We start from the raw sequence: 20784 nt of genomic DNA, 5'->3' as shown, positions 1-20784 counted from the left end.
AAGGAGCGAAGAAGCGTCGTCCCACGTCGAAAGCCGAAGCGCTACTACACGTATTTTCACTACTACGCTTGCATTGGCTCTTTTAAAGATCAACGAACTCTAACTTCGCTTACCTATTGATCAACCAGGCAGCTCAGGATTTCAGCTGAGATTGAACCTTTCAAAAATTAAGACAAAATTTCACTCAAATCAAACAGTATCGCACCCGAAGTCAGATATACGTCCAGTTTTTTTATACCTGAGTTTGTTTTGATTTGCAAATATACAAGATAACTGTATTTGTACAGTTTTAAAGAATAGGGTTTCGATAATAATATAAAAAAATAACTTGGATGGCGTTACAAACAAAATGTTACAAGAAAGAGAATATAGAAAACACAAAAGTTCGCTGGTGTCTCTAATAATGTGAGTAGGGACTGTACATATACGAAGAATTAGATCGAACAATTCAAATGTGTGAAGCAAACGTCAAATGTATCTGACAATCAAAATGGTAATAGCACCAAACAATACGTCCTTGTTTCCATTTGCACAAAAATTAAAGTTATGAGTTTGTAAATAGCTACTTCAGCTTTTAATTTAAACGACAACAAATCAAATGGTCAGTATTTTAATCAACTTAGTATAAAAATAATAAAAATCTGACGTACATTCGCCCAAAAAAAAGCAATGACTGTTTGATGGAATTGTTTATCAAGATCGTATCAACCTTGTGTTAATACCAACCAAATATGAATACTGGCCAATTGTCAAAATAAAACTTACCATTTAACTTTAATACTAATTATTTATGTTTAAATACTGGCCATCTAATATAAATACTGACCTTTTATTATTTGATAATTGGATTACTACGCACATTCCGATCGCCCAAAAGACAATTTTTGCCATGAAAATACGGAAATTTGGCCCTCGAGTTCTCGTTAGTATGATGGACTTTTCGGCTGCCAGATGTTCTGTTATAGAAATTTTAGTGACTTCTGGGCGAGCGTTTTGTGAGTAATAATCACCGAACCTTATTTATACTGACCACTTGTATATTGAACGATGGATACTGGCCGTTTCATATAAATGTTGACCTTTCTTATTTAAATACATACTGACAAAAATAAATTAAAATACTTTCCAGTAAAATATAAGCCAATTTACAATAACCCACCAACTTACTTACCTAGGTGCTTTTGATTCCATCTCTGTTTTCAATAAAATAGTACTTTATTTCTAAGTGGTCCTTTTGGGTTTGTATTCCAATTATATTTGTATTCGTTAGACACGAAAAGTAGTTATGGAATAAAGATTTTTAATTGTTCATTTTTCTTTTCACTTCCATTACAATGAGTCAAAACATTACTTTCCTCTATTTGCATTTTTTTTAAATATGATTAACAAGGTATAATACATGGTTCGGTGATTATTCCGCAAAAAGCGATCTCGCGCAAGTCACGAAAAGCTCTACAAAGCTTTAAACATGTGGCACCCTAAACTACATCAATCGAAAGCTACCCACGTGAAATATTATACTAACGAGAACGCGAGTGCCAGATGTTCCATGATCGAGATTTGCAGAATAATCCACACTTACCGTTCAATCTGATGATTAAGAAAAATAAAGAAATAAAACTTTTAGTTTGGCGTGAATGATAATGGTCGAAAATTGACTTGTTTAGCGTTAACTTTATTCAGGCGGGGACTTTTCATCTAACGTCAGAACTCTTCAGGTGTTCTAGAAGTGCGTTCTGTGTTTGGGCTCGTGATGATGATCCTGCTAGGAGCAATATCTTCACTAAAATCACGCAGTTTGTCCTGTCTGATTACTGGTAAACGAACAAATATATACATCAAATGTAATTGAGTAGGTACCTACATTTACATTTAATAAAATTTGTCATGATTATTGTTACAGTTAAAAGTTGGTCGGCCAATCACGTAATGAAGAATTTGAGGAGCAGAACATTGATATTGAAAATATCTTGAATGGGTTATCAAGTCTTACGGGTAATTAATTACCCATAAAGAATATTTTTCATTCAAACCTCATTTCAAATAAGGTATGGGGATTACTTTGTTGGTTCAAAGCAAATCATTGAGGCTGTTTGTATTTCCGATTTTATTTGTAAGGTTGGAGCGAGTGGTCGAGGAGGAGGAAGAGACTTCAAAATAACTCTCTCTAGCCTGCACCTTTTTGTTTTTTTTTTCGGAATGTTTCTTTCTCGGTAGAATATCTATGGAATTATATCTATCGATTTCCTTCTCTTAGCCTTTCAGTTTCTCTTACCCTCAGCGTCCACTTTTTATTTCATTCCATTCTGTACAAACTACACAAGCACGTACCGGGTGGCCTCATCCGCAGAAATGTTCCAAGCCAGGTCTGGTGTGCTGAGTGAGGTTGTTGCATTCAGTGTAGCTCTTTCAGACTCCTATGCAGGGCATACAAGTATGCGCCATGAATTAGTTGATTTTTAGGTGCCGGAACGCTTATTTTCTAAAATAAACCGTATTTTTACATCATTCATTCCAACTCGACTCCGAATACCTGACAGACACATCAAATCCGAATATGGATTCTGAGTTGATTGACTTTTTTTGCCGAGGTGTTGCTCTCTTCGTAATTTCAGTGCAAAGTCGGAATCTTCTTGGTAACGTCGTTGCATCCCATTCTCTGTAATTCTCCATTATTTGGCATTAGTCTTCCAATACTATTCATAACGCCAGCTGCTTTATTTCACAGCATGCTCAACTTGTTTTCTAAAATCTCAGTTTGTCCTTCCGTCTTCGCGCAGAGCACAGTGCAGCGAGTCACTGCACTCCACCGCTCTATGCCCCGTCTTGCCGCAGCAGTTGCAGAGCAGAGATCTATCTTCGCCCCAGAAATTGACGGCACGGCAGCGGTAGCACTGCTGCAGGTCTAATGTGGCCGTGGCCGAACCATCGGGGAGTACCAGGAACTAGTCCTGTTCCTCCACTGCTCCGACACAACAACAATGTCCGCCGCTAACTCGACCGACTTCTGCAGCAGAAAATCCTGAGTGGCACTGCAGTGTCCCAAATTAATTTGGAGGACTCTAGCTATTTTTGTGTAGACTCACCCGCTTTTTTTTGCAGTAAAGACGATGGATAGCACTCCGGCCCACCTTCGCGCAGAGAGCACAGTGGGGCGGGTTGCTGCACTCCGCCCCTCTATGCTGCAGCAGTTGCAGATCAAAGACCTATCTTCGCCCCTGCAACCAGCAGCAATGTGCCCAAAGGCTCGACAGCAGTAACACTGCTGCAGGTAATTTTTCACGTACCCTGCACCTGACGAGTCCGACTCGTAGGCGACCCTTCTTGAGTAGCGCGTCAGTCTCGGTGGTGCAGGGCAATGTCACTGTACAGGTGAGCGTACCTCCGGAGGCTGGGCGTCCTCCACATCGCCTGACTCGAGGCTCTCATAAAGGTCCCTGACCAAAAACTGTCGGGTGGGGAGCGACCGTCGGACTTCCGCCGTAGCTCCCGCAGCTTTCCGAATGGCGTCCTCCAGGACGCTGTTGCGGCTCTCCCTTCCTGCCAAGCGCAAGATGAGAGTATCCTTTGCGCCTCTTCGAATGGAGCGGATCTCTGGTGGCTTCTCTTTGCCCTTTCCCCCATTCCGCTTCGTTCACAGCCTTAAGTATGGCCGCATAAGAAAACGGAGCCATAGTGGCATCCGTGTCAACGGCACCAGCAACTTTTGTGACCTGTGGGCCTGATGACAATCGCTTCCATCATCGGCTTGGTCCTGGACTTGGGCTTTGATTTGGATTTCGGCGGTGGGGGCACGTTCTCTTTTTTCTTAAGCTCTTTTTTTCCTCGAGTGTGGACTTGTCTTCGTTCTGCAGTTGCAAAGTGCTGGAAGCCACTGTCTTCCTCTTTATTCTTCTTTTATTTTCTTTTTTCTCCTTTTCTTCTCGTTTTTCTCCTCAGTAGAGGTATGCAGCTGGCCTCAGTTCTGTCCTGTCAGATCTCTAATTTCGTGAACTGAGCAGCGATACTAAAAAGCTGCCAGTTGAAACGTCACCAACCACCTCATTGCCTTTGTAGCCATACATTCTTCTTCTTTTTATTCCTCTCCTCGTAGGAGGTTGGATATCATGATATATTTTATTTTATTTTATTGTCACAAATCAATACACACTCGCCATTACAGATTTGCTTCAATGCGACGGGTGTACGTTAATGAAATACATAAACAATCAGAAATCAGAAATACAGTAATACATACATATACAATCAGAATATATATAGAATATAACAATTAATCAGAAATAATAATCATAGTGACATCTATGGATTTTTCAGATTACTGTGAATAATTAATACAAATTATACACAGGTAGATTTTTGTGACAACAGGATTAGATTTTTAATACCAATTTTCAGGAACCGTTTCAGCAATGATCAGATAAAATTGGCAAACTCTGATAGAGAAACGATCGATTTGGAGTCACAAAACCCCCAAATCTAACCAGCAGTGGCGAGGACACGAACCTATGACCTCAGTGATGCTAAATATATACGCTATCACTAAGCAAAACTGCTGGCTTAGTGATATATCTTCTCTCTATCCATGGTTGCCCTGAAAAGTGTTGTGGAGTCACATTGGTACCATCCACGGAGGTTGCCCATCCATGAGATGCGTCTTCTACCAACGCTTCTTTTCTGAAAGAAGCGTTGGTAGAAGATTTTTGCGTTTCGCAAGGTTCCACTTTTGATAGACAGTGGTCCTGCGAAATCCAACCCTGTATTTGTGAATGGGGGGATGCGACGACTCGTTCTGTGGGAAGATTCCCCATCAGTCGATGTTGAATTATAGGGTTAGCGCGAAAACAAACAAACAATACATTCGCGCAACACCTTCTTGACCTTCGATTTGACAGAGATTGGCCAATATTTTAACTGTAACAGAGTTAACAACGATTGAGTACCCAGATGTAAATGTCTAAGGTGATAATCTTTAATAATCAACCAGGTTTTAACATCTTTTCACATATTCAGTCAAGTAAAACACCTTTAATGCCAGCACTAAACAATTTTGTTATTAGAATTTCAATGTTAACTTTGTCAAATGCCTTGGAAAAATCTGTATATATGGAATCAACTTGAACTTTATTAGCGAGAGCGTTAGAAACATAATTTTCATATACTAGTAGATTGGATAGAGTAGATCTACCAGATACGAACCCATGTTGATGTGGTATAATGAGTTTTTTGATGAAATCTAAGCTTTCGAACAGTTTAGGGGTGGTAGACAATACACAAATAGCTCTGTAATTTTCAACGTTATTCTTGTCGTTATTTTTATGTAGAGGTAACAAATAGCCCTGTTTCCATAAACTGGGAAATATTCCACAGGATAAAGAATGATTAAATATGTTATAAAGTGGATATGCTGAAGTATTAATACATTGTTTTATGAAAGAAGCAGGGATATTGCCAGGACCTAATGTATTAGTGCAGTCTAAGGTATTGATTTTATTCAACAGTTTGCACATAGATACGTTTACAGAATACAGTGAGTCATTAGATGACGTTTCAATTAGAGATTTGAATATGCTAAAATTATTATTTATTAAATTAAATATATGTTAAAATAACCTTCTTCTTCGGATGCTAAATTTTGTGGTGATAGTTTGTTCGACTCGTGATGCGTTTGGATCCTCTGGAGGAGCTATTTTTCTTGATTGTCAAGTCTGGGGAACATTCTCTCTTCCGGGACCAGGTGCCTTACCGCTATTCAGCTCTTTGCAGGCTACCGTAAGTTCTGTTCAAACAGAAATTTCAGTTCCCGACTCCTTGCATGTTATATTGACGTACGCTGGGAATAGCGTGCTCACAGCTTCGCTCACGTGCTCAGCGTTGTTCAGCCATGGAATATTTTTTAGTTTTGTCATATTTCTGGTGACCATTTTGTAGGGCAAGTGCCTAAGGGTCACCGTCAACCAACTCAATTTATTTATTTATTTATTTATTTAATAGTTTTGGACCATTGTGGCATTACAGGAAGAACCTAATGCGCCACAATGGCCTACATTTGAAAAAGATATAAAAACAAGTAAACTGTAAATAAAGGAAAAAAGCAAAAGCAGAAAACATGGTAAAATAAAATAATAAAAAAAAAGTAACAAAAGGAAAATAATACATCATTCAGAGAGAAAAAAAAAATAACAAAAGTGTAAAAATTAAAAATAAAATCCATAAATCCCATTCTTTGTTTACACTGAACAAAATTAAAATAGTATATAAAAATATACAAAGGAGAAAGAAAAAGTAAAACAAAATAAAACAAAATATGAATAAAAAATAAAATCACAACGGGGCCCAAATGGAAGAGAGTAGATTAAGATTCCACTCATTCATCACATTCAAATTAAGAAAGTAATGATGAGCGCAGGTTACCAGATAAATATGTTAAGATAATATCCGATAATCTACGCTCCCCAAGGTGGAAAATATCACATTCAGGGACAGCAGCAACGATTTCATTGAGAAAGGGCTTAAGGTGGACCCCTGAGTTACACCAGATCGCGTAAAAAATGAAGGAGATTCATAAATACCATATCTAACAAATTGCTTCCTATCACTAAGATAAGAAGCAAAGAGTTTAAGAAGACGTGGAGAAAAGCCCACTTCAGCTAATCTGATCATAAGAGCGTCATTGTTGACAAGATCAAATGCTTTTCGAAAGTCAAAGTAGGCTACATCAACTTGTTGTCCACGGTCAACTTTAGACATGGTATAATATGAAAAACAGGCAAGATTAGTGGTAGTGGAACGACATGGTGAAAAACCATGCTGCTCATCACACAACAATCTTTTGAACTGCAAAAGAATCAAACGGTGAAGGATATTATCGAAAATTTTGGGAATAGCCGAGATGATAGCAATAGGTCTGTAATTTTCAACCTCATTTTTAGAGCCACTTTTATGAATGGAAATGACTCTAGATAATTTCCATTTTTCAGGATAATTACCAGAACCCAGAATAAGGTTAAAAATAAACTGAAGAGGCTCTAAGAGCGAATTGCAGCATGCCTTTAATACGTCAGGGGGCACACCGTCAGGCCCAACAGACCCCTTCAGCTTCAAAATTGCTATCCTAACATCTCCAAGCGAGACCCGCGGAATGTCTATACCAACACCTTCAGTACCAATTTGGGAAGCCAAATTAGCATCTTGGGATGGTGATCTCTGATCAAATACAGAGCTAAAAAAACTAGCAAAAGCATTAGCGATCTCAGGACTGACACAACTTTTATTATTAAATGAGAACGAATGCTCAAGGCCATGTGAAATATGCTTACTCTTAATAAATCTGAAAAAGTGGTGAGGATTACTTGCGATAGCACTCTCCATCTCTTTGAGATAGAGGGTATAACGCTCACTCACACCACGTTTCACGATCTTCCTAAGAATCCGGAATTTCTCATAGTCACGAAATGATTGGCTACATTTCCATCTTCTATGAGACAACCATTTTGCACGAACATCAGTTATAAGTTTGGACCTAAACCACGGTGGAAAAACCCGACGATGTAGTTCTAAATTAGGATAACTGATGAACCGAGGAACATAACTGTCAAAAATATTATATATGTAGTGTGTTATACAAAAATTCAACAGCATCACCAGTATTCATGAGGTACATTTGGCGCCAGCCCATTGAACGTACCTCATTATAAACCAATTCAGAATCAACGCGAGCAAAATTCCATCGTGATGAAGGAACCCCAACAGATGAACAAGCTGAAACAGGTCTCACAGAAGACAAAAACAGAAGCTCAATTTGTAATGCATCATGATATAGGTCCTCAGGGATGATCGCAGTTCCTTTTGGGCATAGGATCATCGTTGCATAGACTAATGGGTGAACCAACCTGTACTAGGTCGCAATAGGAAATTACAAAATTAAATTTATTGCGGACATGAATATTGGCACTAGGCATATTGAAATCACCCATTATTAATAATATGTCACGTTCATTTATGAAATCACGTACATTCATCATATTCACAAACAATAACTCATATACATCGTCTTTCGCAGCGGGCGGAATGTAAACAACACAAATAAAAACTCGCAAATACAAAATCAACTCTCACCCATAAGTCCTCGCCAGAAGGAGTTTCGAAGTTCTTCAACCTGACAGACCGCAACCAGACACGAGAAGCAAATAAAACACCCCCACCACGTCGTTGCTCTCTGTCCCGACGATGCACTGTCCACGAAGAATCAAAGAACTCCGAATTAAAAAATGATGGCGTTAACCATGTTTCAGTTAACGCCACCATATCATCAACAATAGAATAAATCGCCGTATTAAACGCGGCCACCTTGGTCCTGAGACCGCGTACGTTTTGGTAGTACATTGTTAGTTTTCGATCTCTCAGTCTGGCGTGTGAGTCTTTTTGGAACAAGAAATGACTGATTTGAAGTCGCAAGACTTGCCAGCGGAGATAAAACGGAAGGGGAAGAAGAAGGCAATACGGTCACTGTAGAATCACGACACTGAGGAACAGATGAAATAGTCGATGATGCGACAGTAGACATAGTTGCATCACTACTCATAGCATTTGTGGTCGAAAGAGTATTAACAGTTGGTGTCATGCTCCCAGCAGCTCCGGAACAAACATCAGCAAACGTAACGTTTGGAGATACAGCAACCGATGGATTAAGTTGAGAAACAGACGGAGAGGAGGTAGTGGTACTAGTAGTGGTAGTAGAGTTAATATTACTCTTAGTATTATTTCTCCAGTCCCTAAATCTGCCGAAGTGGACCCCAGCAGGCCAAGAATCAGCAGAAAAAAGCAGGCCAGCCACAGAAGCAGGGGCAGATATCTTAAAAGATCCATAGTCTCCACGTGCTTTTAGTGATAACACCTCTATGTCATCCACGCCTCCACAGATGGCTCGAACATGAGTTCGTACAGCATCGCAGGAAGTACCCAAGGAGAGCTTCCATACATGAATGTGGATGAGTCTTCTAGCTGCAGTGATACTACCCGAAACAGCCGTCCCAACTTCGAAATTCCGCCGATGAAGTGGAAGTTGCTTATTCGATGGTGTGGCAGCCAAAAGTCCGGATACAGACTTTCCACCGTCCCGAGACAGGGATAAGTGGCGCATATTGACTCTAGGTGCAGAGGGGACAAAAGGAGGATTGGTAGCACCATCAGATTTGCGTCCCTTCCTCTTCCTCTTCTTCTGACTGGAGCGACCGCTCACCGTAGCTGCATTAGCAACAGGGGAAACAGAAAGATGAGGGACATCACCTCTTGAGGCTGAACTTTGAAGTAACATCTCCAAAGCAGCAAATCTCTTTTCGATACGGTTTATCGCATCGAAAAAAAGATCGCGCCACATGCGACAACAATCGCCCACAATCAGGCCATGAGGCGATCCCACAATCAGGCCTCGCTTCTTTGGATCGCGAGTTTCATCGCCACTCTGTATGCCGCTTGGGTCGTTTTGGGGTCGGTGTCTTCCGGTTTCGAACATCAACATTGTTGTCCAGCGCTCCATTTCAAAAGTTTTAATTTTCTTACGTTCGGCAGTCTTAATTTCAAAACAGAACAAATAATAAAATACATAACAAAAGACCAATTATAGGTTTCCGCTGGTAGTAAATAGAGAATATCTACAAGACTTCTTACTAAATGCATTGTTGTAGACGTTTTAATGCTTTTATCTTTCCATAATTTGGTAAGCAGCGTCATTGGACTTCTGATTTCTTCATCGTATGCTCCATAATTGTCGATTTGAGGAACCCAAATGTACGAATTGTCGAATTCGTATTATTATCATACCTTTGATCATTTTTGTTATTTTCAACATTTTTCAATGCCATTTCTTATTTATGTAGATGAATAGGAATTATAGAAATGGTTGGGAGAACGTGAGCCATTTTTTCTTCGTTTTTCAATGTTGTCTTCTCATATATGTAGATGAGTAAGAATTACATAAATAGTTGGCAGGACGTAAAATAGTGAAGGTTTACGATGGTATCTGATTGGAAATTGGAACAGGATCTCATTCATAATTGACATTCTTTCAGACCTGTCCTGAAAGCATGCCTTGCTCCATTATAATGATCAGTAATACCTCCATTTCTTCAATAATTCCTCAATTCTTTAATGAGTTTCTAGAATCCATAAAGAGTGTCCCCACCTGATTATTCCAATCAGGAAAATTGTAAACCCCTTACATATAATCGGTAGTTTATACATTTGTAATATCACTGATTTGAATAAATATTTCAACTCCTGATGTGAGTTGTTCTATTTTCCAATGCGGATGATCCATGAGGATATTTCAAATGCATGGTTAAAATTGCTGTGGAATGTTTTCAAATTGAATATAACTTCACTCTTGTTTTTTTTTCTTTTATTTTCTGGTGCCATTTTATTATCTTCTGATAAATCATCAACAATGATATTTCTATGCTTCCGGTCATTTTTGGGCATTTCCAAAGTTGATCGAGGTCGTCTTGTGGTGTGGTGGCATGATTCTGCATCCCTGATACACTAGACTAAGGATGTCTTCTACATCGTCTTCAGTCCGACGTTGTGACTCAAAATACTTCTCGTCATAGAGACTTGAAGTCTTCACTTTTCTCTCCATGATATTGGTATCTCAATATGGCTGCGAACTAGAGTCCAATAGACGTCTCGAGACTTATGTGGAAATCTATTTGTTTAAGGCATTACGGAATCATCACTCCATCCTCCAAGATTATAAATTAGTTTTCTGAATCTCTCACATTGACTACCAAACTCTGAGGATTTTTTCTTTTCAAGCGCCTCAGTTGGTAAATCATACAACTGTATGGCTTCTATATGTGAATTCGTTATCAGTTTTTGAGAGTTTTTTTTTTAACGGAAGACTAAATAATGAACTACCCACTAACGTCATATTTAACGTATCACACAAACGTTTGCGTGAATTCCTTATGACAAAAACCAGAATGAGCTCTGGGTATGTGTGTGAATTGACTTTAAAACAAGATATGAATTTACTTGAATCATTCAGTATTTTATACATAAAAAATTGAATTAGATAGCATAGACTATAACTTAAGGATTTCTAGTACACAAAAAGAAGACTTATTTTGCTTCTGATGTGAAAGTGCTATTTTTATCGTTTTCGATTACTTCACATTGGTTGTTAACGTCATAAAACGTGGTATTTTCCGGTATCCGTCTGAGCAATTTTACAACCATTTATTTATTCTTATACATGCTGTTTGGGATTGAAGTTTGTTCAAAGGAACATTTGAATAGTGTATGAGGAATGTGTTCTGGTTTCCAAGTAGGTTCTTTCTTTGTTTAACATTTATTTCAATGAATAGGTACACTTTCCTGATTTGTTCGATGAGTTGCGTATGACGGCTGCTGTATGTGAGTGGGCTCGAGTGACTAAATTCACTTCACGTGTCTCCTTCGGAACTATTCAGTGATGTGAGTAGTAGTTCGCTTAGAAGGAGTGAAGGAGTGCACTAAATGTATTTAAATTCGAAATCTTTCACGCTTTTATTAGAGCAGATTGCCAACTTAGATGGGTGAAGTTTTTGGTTTGTATCACTTGTGCCTGTCATGAGGATAGTCTTACCCACCCACACCACTTTATATGTTGCATCTACATAAATGCATTATATATGTAGATACAGATAACAACAATCCATTTACAAATTTTCACCTATAGTAGTATTATGATTGGATATGCAGATAACTCTATCACCAATTCCAATATTCTGCAAAATTTCTATCAAGCAATTTGGTGTTTCACATTGTTAAATGCTTTATTATAATTTTTAAAACGAATGTGGACATTCAATGGAAGGATCTTCAATCTCAACCTATCCTCTGAGTTCAAACGTTAATTTCTTAATAAATAGGTAATTGTGCAGTAAGCATAAAAAAAATTGGATGTAGTCCAAGTAAATGCAACTTTGTTATTAACATTGGTCCCCAAGCATTGTCAAATGCTCCAGCAACATCCAATAAAGTAAGTACTATATATGTACATACTTACATGAATAGTCCGGAGCCTCCCCCCAAGACAACGAATTGCATCAATAGTTGACTTAGCTGTTTGAAAACCAAACTGACTACTGAATAAAACGAAACAATCGTTTTAAGGAAACCGTTAATTCGATTCGAAATTAATTTCTTTTATATTTTCCCGAAATGGGTAATAAACTGATCAGGCGATACATACGCCTTAGGATCACTGGCTATTCTATCGTTATTATATTTTTTAATAATAATTAACTGTCCAATTTTCCAGCAACTAGGGAAAGTTCCAAACTTCTTCTTTCTGGTCGCTTTCCTCATGTCTGAGTTGTGTGATTTTACCGTTTTCTACTATCATAATGCGGCTCGTCATGGTCTTCCCGCCTTCTTGACTACCTGATCAAGTCGATCGTTTTCTATCAGAGCTATTGATCAGCATAGCTCAATAGTTGCGTTAATGGTAACCGCGGAGAGGTTGCCGGGTTCGATCCTGTGAATATCCCGAAAATAATTTATTCCAAGTATAATATGTAGTACTGCTAGTCAGACTTAGATATTTGTGACTCCAAGTGGATTGTTTCCTAATCAAGAGTTTGCCATTTTATCTGATTTCTTTCTTGAAACGATTCCTCATCAAATCGGCAAAAACCATCATACCCACTATGTAATTACTACTTGAATATGATTTCAAATTTGATATTTATTCAAGATTAATACCATATGTAGATGTCGCTTAAGAGACACCTGATTACGGCATCATGGGAAAATAAAAAATTGGGTTCATCAGCTAGTATGCTGCCTATCAAAAAAAATTGCATAAAATGCATTAAGCAAATACTTACTGCAGTATGGTTTCCAAACGTCAAGTTTAAGTTCATTTTTTATTAAATTTAATCATTAATGAATTATTGTAATTATTATGATTTTTTTTATAACAATAATAAAAATGCAGGTAAAATTTTGTAAAAAATATATTAATGGTTAATATGTAATAACTGTTGTACCTCAAATATAAGGTCAACTATACAGTTTTTTTCCTCTTAAAGATAACATTAAGAGAAGCTAATATTATTTTTATATCTTCTTACATTCGTTTTATTTAATTTTTTTTATTATTATTTACATTTATTGGACTTAGTTCACTATCTAAAATATTGTGCATACACCTTAGTCTATTTTTCATTTATTTACTACCATCAGGCACGGCTTTAAATTTTTCAATGATTATATTATATTACAAGGCATATAACAGTATCAAATTGTGGGAAAATGAACGTTTGCTTCCCAAATATTTGTTTGTAATTTACGTCAGTGTCTAAAGTTTCAAATTTTAAAATCATCGCCGTGAGTGGAATTACTTGCACGAAGTTCATCTATCTGTATTTACAAACTTTAATTATAACGTATGCACGAAAAAAGATTCATTCCAGGCTATTATTGTTAAAAAACGAAATTTTCAAAACAAATTTTATTACTTTCTTTTAATTTTTTGTAAAAATGATGTACATAGCGTATAATCGCCTCATTAAAATTTGAAAATTATTCTAAATTATAACAGTTGAAATATGTGAACTTACCTCCTTGTGCCTATATTATAATACAATTATATTTTCTGTGAAAACATATCCGGATACAATCGATGATTCTCATCGTTATTTAAAATCCTGTTTTTTTTAATATTATGGCACAAGGAGGATAGAGATTGTGCATTTATGTACATATCATATAATTTTAATGTATAACATAATTTTTTTGATAACTTAAACACTTATAATACAATAACGAGATATGTGTTTATATTATTTGTTTGACTTCAATAACTTGAGCACGTGATAGACATCATCTATGTATGTATTATTCAAGTCACAAAATTATGTTGAACTGTTGATAAAATGTTTTTAAGTTATACCTACATATATGTATATGCTAATTGCACAACTTCATTTTAGCTTACATTTCACTGGACCTGAAAATTTTATATTTGTTAAAATGTTTTAATTTGTTTTTTCTATTTTATTTTATTCACTTATTTCCACAATCAATTATCGTTTTTAAAGTTCAGTATTTCAATAATTTCATTTATGAGTTTCCTTAGGCACGATTTGTTTATGTTCATTTAAGGTCAACCGTTATATAGCCGTGTAAAACGTGTTAATTTATTTAATTACAACCTTTTTTTTTTGTTAATTTCGTGCAAATTTTATTATAATTTTTATACCATGTTAATAAATTAAACATCAATTAGTTGTCAATGTAGACTCCAGTCGTAAGCGTTGCCACTCATTTCCCTTTGATAGTCTCTGTTATATGATGATGTAGAGGAACTGAGGTGGCAGTTAGGACCCGGCTGGAATTTAGCCTGATGTCAGTAGCTTAAATCCGTATCGTTGGTCGATCTCTTATGGCAGCACATCTTGCAGAGGACAATCAAGCAAGCAACACCCAAGATTAGTCCACCGATCGCACCTAAAGCTATGCCTGCCCAGTTCATCACAGCGGTGTTCTCTCTCCGACTGTTGCAGATTTCGGGCGATTCATCACTAAGCGTTTCCAGCATTTTTCCTGTTAATACTCCGTCGTATCCGATCTTCTTCAGATTCTCCTCCAAATACTGAAGTCTCGCTTCCCTGCTTGCTTTCGACATGGTTTCAACGTTGGTAGAGTTTGGACAGTTGACGACACCGTTGCAGACTAATCTTGCCGGTATGCATAGACTATTTTCGCCTGGGCACAAGAAATCGCAAACTTCTATGCTCCGTTTGTCCGTACCAAACTCTGCATTGTATTTGGCGTCTATAGAACCGCCTTCGACTAGTCTGGATGTTTGGAGAGTACCATCGGAGTTGCGTGGGAGATGAAAGAGCTCCGTCCATGCAATCTTGAACGCTGCTCTCGTCGGTGAACTGGCACTCATGAATTGGATCCTTATTGCTCTTGTATCATCTTGATTTAGTATAGTAGGATCTTCGATCGATTCCATGCCGAGCTCACTAGCTGATAATATTGGAAGCTCTTTAGCGAGGGATACATTTTCGCCGCATATAGATATGTACGGATCAAGCTGACCAGGCAGATAGATGTCTATCTTACCATCTTCACAGTTTTTGGATGCGAATTTGATCTTGTCGAAGTGGATCCATAGATCTCTGTCTCTGTTGATTCGCAAATCCCAAATGCAGCGTATATCCTTAGGAGGATCTGTATATCCGAGCGCTTCCAAGTACGGGAAGAGAATTTCACCATCGGCTGTTGCTTCGATGGTAGCTGGACCACATAAAGGACCGTGAACGAATTCGTATGTTGCTTCGAACAAAGGAGTTTGATGTTTGAAGTATGAGGATGCTGCATGTGCATTGTCCACAATCATTTGGAGGTTGAGCTGTTCGCTGGATGAGATAACTTGGTAGGGCTTGCCGAATGAGATGAGAGATGCGTGCTTGGTGCAGAGGCAAGAACCTGTGCCTCGCTGCATTGCAGTATGCAGTGGAGTTGGAGTGCGAGTCGTCACCGTCTGGTTGGTGTATGCTGGCGGGAGTGGCTCCCATATTATTAGCTTGTCTGCTCTATCCTCGAAGCAGTTTTGACAAGGAATTGATGCATATGGATGCTCCTGCAAAGTACGTTCATATTACTATTGTAAATGCAATTTGTATGATAAATATATTCTTATTCAATTTTATTGTTTACAGATGTGAAATCTCATCAATGAGTTGGGTAATTGAAGGCAAATCTTACTTTGAAATTGATGGCGATGATGTTGAGGATGACTCTGGCGAATAACCGTTTGTCTGTGACGAAACGATACAAACATTTGACATCTTCAGCGGGAGCTCCTCCTCTTTTGTAAACGAGAGTATTCGGAGGACTTCTTAATGCACCTCGACTTCCACGCCATGCTGCAATCACTTCGTCACATCTGGTGCCTGCTACCGGTTCTCCGTAACGAGTATTATTAAAGAAGTCGTAATGTGCCCAGTAATATAATGATGATCTGAAATCAATAGATATATATTGTTGAGCATTGAGTATGTAATTGATAGGAATATTAATTGAAATCTTTATTTTGTATCACTTTTTACACTTAATTCTATAAAATCTTCATATGTATAGTTGGTATTTAACTTTAATGTGTATGTACATATTAAAAAATAAATATATATACATATTTATGTAAATGCTATAATCGTTTGAAATGAAATTAATACAATGTTATATCTCATGATAATATGTATAATATAGAGTTAAAGTTAATTATCAACTGGTTCTTTTAGAATTGTTTTCAAATCCTTTATTTGTGTTGAGTCTAAAATTTAACCTAATTTTCAAAATTGTTCATGTTTTACAAAGAAAGTTTTTTAATATTGTAATAAAAGAGCTTTTCCAAAAATATCTTTCTTTAAAAAGTTGAAAATGTCATTAACATACATATGTATGTACATAATAACAAAATGTCATAACTCACCCACTATAGCTACCAGTTTTACTTTCGAACCTAACGAAAAGGGAATTTCCAGTCGATACGAAGTCGTGCTTCTCCATAGCCTTTGAGAATGTGTCACAGAAAGTTTTGATGATACGTGAATCGTCCGGCCAAGAAGCGTCATACAGAGTCAAACTTTCGCCACAGTCGCCGTCAAACGGTTGAATTGGTGATTCGATGCGATTTATCCGAAAGCTTGAAACAATGATATGTCATTTTTAATTGTAACCAATTCTGAAGAACATTAGAGCAATTATTGTATTTCAATATACCTGGGGAAGTAAAGCCTCACAATCTGGTTGGGAAGTCCCTGCATGAGGTAGGTACAGGAGGTATGTGGAGGGTACCAATTTGCCACCGATAAAAATATGCCTTCAGTGTCTCCGGACTTTTGCAAGGCTTCTGAAGTCAACAACCAGTTGCAGGTGCCGTTCATATGTCCGGCTGTATCCACCTGACCTGGCCAGTTACCCACGTTGAAGTGGAAACCGGTGTTCAGCAAAGGACCTGGAATCAATTTAAAAAACATGTTGAAAATAATGTTTTGTAGAGAACAAATACCTGCTTTGATTTTATTATTTATCTATTTCAATTCTAGATAATATAGGTACATAAGATAAATCTGAAATGTAAGTGATAAATACGTAAGTCTAAAAATACCTACAGCTTTTTTATTCCACAAAAGCACATTTTAATGTTCAATTGCATAGAAAAGTTTCTAAATATATAAGAAACAAGTACATGAACATTGACTATTGCCAAGTATTTTATAATTGTAAACATCTTATATGTCGGGTACGTTGATGAAGCTTTTTTAAGGGGATAAAATACATTAATTTTAGGTCAGAATTTTAAGATGATCTTATTTAATGCTTCAGTCTCTTTTCGAAAGTTAACATTTATTTTAATTTTGTGATAGAAAACTGCTCGTAATTCTTACAAAATTTAAATGTATGAGATTCAATATGTGGGGACATAATTCAATGGAAGAATTGTCAAGAGTGGAAGCATCTTAGTCATGGGTTGGAGGATGAGATATTGATAAAATAAGTAGAAGTTTTACTGCTCTAATATATAAATGTAAGTCTAATACATATGATTAGATGCATCTAATTCAGATTATAATAACTTTGAATGTTTAAAATTGTATTAATTTTCCGATTTCATTAAATTTGAAACTTACATAATAGCTATGATGAGGACTGAATTAACTGAACTTCTGTTAAGAATGATTTTTTTAAACAGAAACGAAGCAGAGATTAATACACAGTATTTCATTTGTCAATTTCTCCATATGTTTATGGTAAGGCAACCTACATATGTTTATGGTAAGGTAATTTTTTTTCAATTTAAAACCAGTGCATTTAAAAGAGCTTACCCAGGATGAATAATAAACCCTTTCCTATAGTATAAATATCGCAAAATATCTTTTTTTAAGTGAAAGAATTGAATATTATGTACTTTTGTTATAAAGTAATTTTGGGGCGGAAGGGGGGGGGGGGGGAATTGGGTATAATAAAACAAAAACTAGTGTCGGAATATAGCACAACTTGTACTATCTCGAATCGAAGTCGATGATCTCATCTGTGCATTTCCCAACCATCGATCTACAATTGCATCATCGCCTTCCTGTTCAAACATGTTACATAAGTCAACCTTGATCGAAATATCTTCGTTCATACAAGGGAATTTACACAATCAACTCGCTCCAGATAAACGACCGCGAGTACACAGGAACCCCCGAGAGCATTAACTCATCAGCTACACAAAGAATAACCATAAGCCTGTAGGAGCCAAGATACGGATTGCACAACCGACCAGGATAAAACCAGCGCACCATCCCCCAGTGAGCTTCTGGAGTTCAGCCTGCCCACTCCTCTGAAGTCGAGCAACTATATCATTCGCCGTACATACAATAACACTTTTATCAACTAAACAATTAAGATCTTCTTCCGAACACGTGTTTCTATAGGCCGGTAAATTGGTCAACATACCTAGTATACATACATATGTATATAAAATTAAATATTGCTTAAACAGTGAGCTATGTTTTATAAAAATACTTGCCATAATGGAACAAAGAACAAGTCATTTTGTGAAGCGCGAACATCCTTATTGGGGATTTGCATGCACGTCTGCGGGTATACTCGTAAGTTAGAAATGGTACGGCGAGCTTTTGAGTAAACTCGTCGGAGCGAAGCTTTACGGCAAGTGAGTGGGTGTCTCTCGGCAAACCACCATGGCATTTCAATCGTAAGCTCCGGTTATTAATGTATAAGTTTGATTCGCACCGGATAATGTGGAAGTGCCAAAGCTCCGGCGGAAGTAACGCGCAACTTTGATGTGGGGCGAAAGCTTAACAAGTTGGCTCAAGTATTACCCAGTTGCCTGGCGACCAGATTGAATTGTGGCCTGAGGGAGCTGTGGGTGGCCAGGGAGGTGGATCAGGGTGAGAGGTGTTGCGCCACGCCTGAGCTTTCCCCCCCCACACTCCACCGTTTCCTCTGTTCGAACACAAATCTTTTGCTAATTTTTTTTTCAACGCTTTCCGAACAAATAGCAAGTCGAAAAAGTTTTTCAATCAATGAAATCGACAAGTTTTTCTATTTTCCGCATTATATCAAGTGTCTGCTCAACGTTTCGACCGTATTAAGATCGAAATTCTAACTTTAACTTTGAATTTAACTTTATTTTTCCCCTTTCTCCATGACAATGTTTTCCGGTAGGGTATATTATGAGATTGCTTGTAGCTGAACTTCTTGAGAGAAATTGAAAAATGTGCTAAAGCTTAATACAATACTGTCGTAATGAATGTTTTTAAGACAATGACACACCCAACGCGGAGAGAACAGTGGGGTGTTATCCCCCTTAGGTGCATCAAAAGCGTTGTTATATGAAAAGAAAGCTTGATTTTATTTTTAAACAAATTTTCATAATCGCTTAATGAGTTCTATAGAATTCGCAAAATTTATTGCGTTCAAAGTTTAAAGCAAAAGTGTCGAGCGGATCCATGCAGATAATTTGAATTTACACAAATGGTTTTATAAATTGTATTATATATTGACGTTCCCACATAAAAATCGTAAATAAAGAGGATATACGACTTCATAAATTTAAAAAAAAATTACAACTATAAGATAAACGTTTCAGTAACTAATACTATGTACATATATTAGTTTTAGTTTGGTAGGATCGGTTAGGACACACACACACACAAATACACATTTTTTTAAAACCATGGCAGGTTGCCGCAAAGTGACACCTACGGTCAAACTTTATACATAGGTAGTTAAATAATTCCAAAAACATTAATATAACACATTAATCTATGACCAAACAAATTCTTATGAAGGTAACATATGTAAAATCAACAAATTTTAAGTGAAATTAATTTGTGAGAAACTGAGGGGGGGGGGAGAGGATGCTGATTTTTATTGGATCCGTTTCAACAATTAAGTTAGAATTATATTGATGACCAAAATGAGCAATATGGCAAAGTATAAAAACGATCGGATAAGAGGTAAATTGTCCTCTGAATTGTAATCGTAATTGAAACATAAAGGAGGTTTGTAAAAATTGACAAATTATGGTAGGAGACATCTGATCTGGGATTAACCATACATACATATGTATCTCCCCAGTAGTGCACCAGCTGGGATTTGAGCCTACAACCTCACTATGGCTTAACCAGTGACATGTGTATAAGTACTATCATCAAATTATCTATGTAACTATCAGATTGTGGTATATTTAGGTATGCATGTGCATAGTTTTACGTGGCGTTCACTAATTGCTCCACGATTGTGTGAAACTAACGATGCGGTGTTGATACTTGTAGCGAGGTTTGGCATGTGCCTTCGGATGTCTCATTTGCACCCAATTATCGCCAACCACAATAGCATTCGTCGAGTGTACAGTATGATGGAAGTGTTCATACTAGAGGACGATATAAGTGGGAAGGGGTTGACGTGTCTGTCTGCAGGGGTTGGAAATTGGGGGGTGGGGCGGAGGTGGCACTTACCGGCGGGGGAGGACACGAATTCGACGAACAGGTCCTGTGAAGTTCCAATGATGGAGTAAGGAAACTTGCCCATGCCGCAAAACGTGCCGATTACCGGCGAGGACTCATCCTTGCCGTCGTAGATCCTTATATAGTCATAGGGGCAGTGTTCCGAACCTGAAAATTAAAATTTCAACAATTTCTTAAAAAATACTCATTAAAATACCAGTGAATGGAAGTGATACAGAAAAATATTAGATGCGTAAAATAGATGTCCCAT

General features: G+C 37.3%; 1 protein-coding gene across 1 annotated transcript in view; it reads right to left on the bottom strand.

Annotated features, from left to right (window-relative positions):
* Window positions 1–14222: 14222 nt before the first annotated feature.
* LOC143914111 (uncharacterized) overlaps window positions 14223–20784 on the bottom strand; it is a 60775-nt gene continuing 54213 nt past the window's right edge. The window contains exons 6-10 of the mRNA XM_077434202.1: window positions 20526–20681; window positions 16777–17011; window positions 16487–16699; window positions 15760–16015; window positions 14223–15634 (exon numbers count right to left, since the gene is read on the bottom strand). Of these exons, the coding sequence (XP_077290328.1) occupies window positions 14390–15634; window positions 15760–16015; window positions 16487–16699; window positions 16777–17011; window positions 20526–20681 (2105 nt within the window). The 3' untranslated portion in view covers window positions 14223–14389. The remainder of the gene's footprint in view (window positions 15635–15759; window positions 16016–16486; window positions 16700–16776; window positions 17012–20525; window positions 20682–20784) is intronic.

Source organism: Arctopsyche grandis, chromosome 7, assembly GCF_051622035.1.
Source record: "Arctopsyche grandis isolate Sample6627 chromosome 7, ASM5162203v2, whole genome shotgun sequence".
Classification (NCBI taxonomy): domain Eukaryota; kingdom Metazoa; phylum Arthropoda; class Insecta; order Trichoptera; family Hydropsychidae; genus Arctopsyche; species Arctopsyche grandis.
Note: the sequence above shows the minus strand (reverse complement) of the source record. Positions and strands in the feature narration are given on the sequence as shown.